The following is a 6263-nucleotide window of genomic DNA, read 5'->3' as shown; positions in this document are numbered from 1 at the left end:
CACGGCTTCTACTGCACGAGTCATGTAGATTAGATCTAGCTTCAATCGTAGTTTGTCTCTCATATATATGAATTTATCCACCCCCAAACCGATCCACATCAAGCATCGAAGAAGCAGCTCTTCCAGAGAAGCAAGGGAGGTGTATCCCCCTTTGAAATTCCTAAGATTCATGCCAAGAAAAAGCATTCCCCACGAAGCTTTAATACCCTCACCATCATTCTTCCTACTCTTGTTCTGTCTACGTCTCTCATTCTAAGCTGCTAGGCCTTCTCCTCTCAGCTTCGAAACTGCCCCGTTGTCTTTTCCTCGCTAGACATATGGATGGATCTCTAGAAAAAGAGGAAAGCATCCCTAAGAAGTTTCACCCAAGAAGGGAGTGTAGAGTACTCTTAGCTACGAATGGGATAGGCATCATGGCTGCAGCGTAGGTGTATCATGTGGGGGATATAATAGGAAGGATGACTGATGCCTTTGAAGGAAGTAAGTGCTTGGAGGAGTGTGAACCCTAAACTCCCGTAGTGGTAGTTCGAAGTTGATCCACGCAGAGAGATAGGAAGGGCCTATCAAGATTACAGACATATACAGATAAATATAGATATAAGGATATGTAATTAGCAGGCGTCCGAGGATGAGTCGAGAAGACGGACGATCTCATGGATGTGCACTAGAGAGAAGGAAGTTCATTTCTATTATCTCTTTCATCCATATCCATTAATAGGCATGATGAGAGACGTGAGGAGAATTGATGCTGCACCCCCCCTCAAATAAATCACTCATACCTCCAAGAGGAGGCACGCATGCTTGGTCTTTTTAAGATATACAAATTCGCCAAGCATCGATTTTCCTCCTCCTACTGAAGATGCCATCCCTAATAGAAACAAACGATCTAGTGTCCTCTTCTTTATTTTCTTCTACTTACTTTTCTGCCCTTCTGCAATTGCACTTGAGAGGATTGCCTTCACTCCCTTGCTACCTACTTGATACCCACCCCCTCCCCCCCCTACCGTCTTCGTCGCCTTCGATCCTTCTTCTCCTTCTCCTCTTCGACTTGCAGAAGTCCCTATAGAAGAAGAAGAAGGCAACGACGTTGCGTCCTTCTTCCTCTTTGCTGAACTTCCCTCACATCCGGCGCCACTTCGCCTTGTTGTCCTTCCCCTCTCTTGGAGACTCAGACCTCGCCCTGAAGATCGACCCAAAGATGAAGACGACGACAGGCCAGAAGAACAAGAAGAAGAAGAAGCTCTTCCTCCTGTTCCTTGGCCGTTGTTTCTCGTTGTCGTGACGGTTGGTTTGGCTCCTCGGAAAGATGAAAAGGATGTGAGAGATTTCGAGTGACATCCTTTCTCATCCGATTGAAATTTAGAAAGTAAGACATCCGCTTTTCTTCCTGTTTTTTGAGAGATAGATGAGGTAGCTGTAGCTCTTGTTGCGCTTTCTTTGCTAGAAGTATGAAGAAGAGAAGTCACACGGGCTCTTCTGTGGTTATCAAGTGAGGGCTTAGATAAAGAAAAAGGAGAGATTTCTTTGACGTGACTTGTCTTCTCTTTTTCAGTTGGAAAAGACGTCAACTCCATATCATTATGATCTGACAGAACCTTGATCATGGATGAAGGCTCGTGAGAGGTTGAAGTTTCTTTCCTATTATCGTTTCTGTGCGAATAGATTTCCTCTTGTCTCTTTTCGTCTTCATCGTTTTGGCTTCCATCCTCAGAAATCTCATATTCTTCTTCTTCTTGCTTTCCTCCTTCTTCTTCTTCTCCTCTCACATCTCGAGCTGTTCTCCCTTCACTTTCATGTCGACTGTCGTCTCCCTCTTGCATGTCTTCATGGCGAATACTCAAAGAGTCTAGGGGACTTATTCCTATCTTCTTCTTGCTCTCTTCGAAAGGAGAGACCTTTATCTCTTTTATCTCAGGATGATCGCCATCGGACTCCTTACTGGCATCGTTCTCTAGACCTTTGATATGACCCTCTTTGCGACTAACCCCTTCACGACAACGAGGGAGAAGGGATTGAACGGGAGGAAGAGAAGAATCTTTCTCTTTCTCTGTTGGTAATTTCTCGTCTTTCTGTATCATCGAGCTTCGGCTGTTTCTCCCCCCCCCTAGTAAGAGAGGAAGCACAAGAGAAGGAGAAGAAAATCTTCTCCCGTCTCCACTTCCTCGACTATGACGCCCTATCCTCGGAGGGATAGGGACACTCGAATTCTCTTCTAGGTAATGTCTTTCTTTATTCGAGCAGTTCCTCTTCTCTTTCTCTTCTCGGCATTCGAAGGTAACACCATCTTGCTTCTTTGATAAGATCTCTCTCCCTTTCCATCCACATGATTCGACTCCTGCTAGATCTCGATCGGTTTCTTTAACGGCACCTACGACCTCTTCTTCTTCTTCTTCATCTTGTTTCATCTGACATGCTGACTTTCCTTGAGAGGAAAGAAGAAGAGGTTCGTTTCCCTTAATAGTCTCTTGTTCTCCCCCCTCCTCCTGAATCTCATAGGGAGATACAATTCGACTAGAGTCGACGACACTACCATCCTTGTCATCTTTCCCCCCTCCACGGGAATCCACGTCTACTCCTCTTTCTTCTTCATGTTGTCCCATAGTGACATCTTTCTCGTCTTCCACATCATTCGTTCCAAGTCTCCCTTCTTTCTCCCCTAAGACTGCTTCTCTTTTACTTTCTTCTTCTTCTTCTTCTTGTCGAGCTCGTTTTTCTTCTCTCAAGAGAAGGGAAGCTCTTCTTGTTCTCTTGCCTCTTCCCCCTGCCTGCAATTCACCTGAGCTCCTTCTCTCCAAGCCACGCCTCTTTCCCACCGTCGTATCAAAAATCATCTCGCGAGAGGAAGAAGAAGAAGAAGCAGCAGATCTCTCACCCCTTTCAGCTGAAGCATCCGGAGAGCTTCTGGCAGGATTCTTCACGACACCCCGGCGTTTGCCTAGACACGAACTGAGCTGTGTAGAGGGAGAAGGGTCTGCATGTGTAGTTGAAGATTGAGAAGTTCCTCTCATAGATGAGGAAGAAGAAGAAGAAGGAAGTTTCCTCGTCATGTCAGATAGAGGATTCTTCCCCTGACTATCATGGCAGAACTCTCTCTCCTCCTGACTTGAAAGAAGGGTGTCACTAGGAGAAATCTTCAGGAATTCGGGAGATGAAAAGAGATCTGATGGAGAACTTCTCATGGGCGATCCCTCCCGAATAGCATCCTTATCTGCGAGACTCACGCCATTGTCTCCTCTTTGTTTGTATGAAGAAATATCTCCACAGACAGCGGCAGATGGGAGTGGTACGGCGCCTCCAGAAGAGGAGACAGGAAGATCTGAATGTGAAGAAGAGACATCTCCATGTTTTATAGGTAGAGAACGGAGATCTCCTGCTATACGACGAGATCTTATGGAAGAGTGCTGTTTCGGAGCCCCTTTGTCCGGAAGTACAGAGGAAGACGAAGAAGTTAAAGAATGAGAGAGAGAAGGATCTGAGATTTCTGTAAGAGGAGCTTGAGATAAATCGGAGCTCCTAGGATGAGAAGTTGCAGAGGCGGATTGAAGAGTAGACACTCCTCCTGCCGCGGTATTATCGCTGGATTCGAAGGGGGGACGTGAAGAATTGGAAACGAGAGAAGATCGACAGGCACCTGAAGGTTGATGAGAAGGAAGTGAATGAGGAGAGATGGTAGGATAAGTTTGAGAACGAGAGCTGTTAAGGCGTGTACTGCTAGTAGTTGAAAAAGAAGAAGAGGAAGAAGAGGAAGAAGTACCTTGAGATAAGCTTGCAGAATGAGAGAGACGTTCTCTATCAGATTCGACCAGAGATGGATCCACAGAGGAAGATAAAGAAGATGACGCTAAAGCTCCTCTTTTCATTCTTCTCTCAGCTACTACTTCTACTTCAGAGGGGGGGTCTATACCTTCCCCATGCTCCCCTCCCATGTTCTTCTCCCTTGAATCGCAAGACGAAGATAACGTCGCCGTCGCTGTATCTGCCCTTTTAAGAAGAGCCTTTTTGTCTGACGAAATCTTCTTATTCTTATTGTCCTCTCTCTCACCGATCGTACGACGACTCCCCACCCTCGTATCTGTCATGTCCTCACATCCACCAGTCTGGATTGGACAAGCCATAGAGGCTTCTGGCGAAGGCGAATGATGGGCTTTGCTCCTACGATCACTACTACTACTACTAGAAGAAGAAGAAAGCCCGACGCTCTTGTTGCCATCGTGAGCAAAGGGGTCATAAGGAGAAGATTTAAGAACAAGGGAAGAGTGTGTGCTCTTCTGAAGTTGCCCTTCCCGACGACTGACACCCGAGATAGAAGAAGAAGAAGAGGAAAGGTCAAGAGATGTCGAAGAGGTTTCTTCTTCATTGTTGCATGCATCTAAAGACTTCATTTCCGACCGCCCTTCTTCCTGGGATCCATCCCTTTCCCTTGCACCTGAAGGTGCGAAGCTCTGATGAAGTAGGAGAGAGGACGAGATCGCCGTCTTCATGTTCTTTTCTCTTGGTCTTCTTTCAGGTTCATTCTCCGCCATTCTTGACGAGAGATGAATGACAGATGCTGCCCTTGCCGTAGGAGAATCTCCTCCTTCTCTCGTATCATTACTAGGAAGACTTTTGAGAGAGGCCTTAGGCTCTGACGACGAAACTGCTGGGAGAAGGAGAGATGAAGAAGGAGAAGATACAGAAGAAAGAGAAGGAAAACTCGTGCTTTTATGAAGCTGACGATGAGCTTGAGAAGAGGGGAGAAGAGAGGAAGAAGTCGAAGAAGCATCTTGTACAATAGAAGAAGAAGACGAAAGAGAAGTTCTATCTCCTTCACCCTTCCTACGACTCACATCATGACTGTTTGCATCATCTTCTTCTTCTTCTTGATCTTCTTCTACCCTAACTTCTTTCTCATCTAACTTCTTGTCTTGTGCTTGTGTCTCAGAACTACAAGACATCCCTACTCCGCCACCTGGACCTCCTTCTTCTTCTTCCCCTAGCGTCTTCCTTCTGCTACTACTACCACTACAATGAGACTGACGATAACTTGGCTGAGGCATGTCTTGGTGGTCTTCTTCTTCTCCCCGTCCTTCTGTCTCTTCTCTCAAACCCATCGTCGCCGTACTACTCCCTCTATCATTATTATGATAGGACTGGAGATGATGAGAAGAAGAAGAAGAGATCTTATCTCTTCCACTTGACGTCAAACCCTTTTTCTGTTGAAGAAAGGCTTTGGCTGCATGCAGTTGCTCCAAGAAGGCTGACGTCGAGCACATCCCTGAGGGACCTCCACCGAAAGGCGTCGTCAAAACAGAAGGGATACTCGAAGATAAAACGAGAGCCGCCGCCGCTGCTGTCTTCGTCTCTGCCGCTGTGAAAGGTCGATTCAAGGAGGAAGACCCTCCAGGGATCTTCCCCCCTGATGCCGAAGAAGAAAGACTATACGGATGAGAAGAAGAAGATCGGTATCCTCCCCCTGGAACTCCACCTGGTAGGACAGAAGAAGACGAAGAAGAGAAGAGCAATGCACTTGGATCTCCTCTTCCTCCTGTCCCTTCATCTTTCTGACGGGTCGTAGCTTTACCCCCTCGCTTTCCTGCAAGAAGATCTTGAGAGGAAGCAAGACCTGACTCGGCATTTGGAGAAAAATTCATGAGAAGACTTGAAGAAGAAGAAGAGATGGAGGACGAAGAAGAAGTCGACCCGGCAGCCACACCAGGAGTAGTACTCCCTATTCCTCCTCTAGGACGGATATTCTCTTCATCCAAAACAGGCGAAGAAGAAGAATTTGCGCTTTCCAGATCAACATTTCGCTGGCAAGTTAAGTCACGTAACAAGTCTGGCAAGAAGAAACTTCCGCTCCCACTCGAAGGGTTCGAGTCCTGAGCTAGACACGAGGGATTCGTGCTGGCTGTACTGCTCGCTAAAGGCGAAGAGGCGGAAGTTGAGGTGAGAGAAGAAGAAGATGAGAGATTTCTTGATGTAAGAGAACGAGATGAACAAGAGACCGATCTACGGCGCTTACGACCACCACCGGGGTTCTCTTCTGCTTCGAGAACTGAAAGACAAAAGAGGAGAAAGAAAAGAAGAAGAGAGAAAGGCAAACCGTCATAAGAAGAGACAGAAGGCTGCCTGATGAAGAAGAAAGCTCCCACTATTGGTAGTGAACGGGAGAATGAAGCTTAGGGGGAAGACTGGTGGAGTTCACAGGGCAGAATGATATATAGACACCTGGGTAAAGGTTGTAGACACATCTAGCTAACTATCTAGCTATCTAGCTATGTACA

General features: G+C 46.6%; 1 protein-coding gene across 1 annotated transcript; it reads right to left on the bottom strand.

Annotated features, from left to right (window-relative positions):
• Positions 1 to 920: 920 nt before the first annotated feature.
• CSUI_009052 (uncharacterized protein) lies at positions 921 to 6032 on the bottom strand (the record flags this gene model as incomplete). Its single annotated transcript, XM_068069171.1, has 1 exon — positions 921 to 6032. A coding segment is annotated over one exon (5112 nt), but the record flags the coding sequence as incomplete, so codon positions are not given.
• Positions 6033 to 6263: the final 231 nt, after the last annotated feature.

The sequence above is a fragment of the Cystoisospora suis genome (genome assembly GCF_002600585.1).
Source record: "Cystoisospora suis strain Wien I chromosome Unknown contig_5263, whole genome shotgun sequence".
In the NCBI taxonomy this organism is placed as follows: Eukaryota; Apicomplexa; class Conoidasida; order Eucoccidiorida; family Sarcocystidae; genus Cystoisospora; species Cystoisospora suis.
The sequence above is the reverse complement of the archived record's forward strand: the minus strand, read 5'-3'. Positions and strand labels throughout refer to the sequence as shown.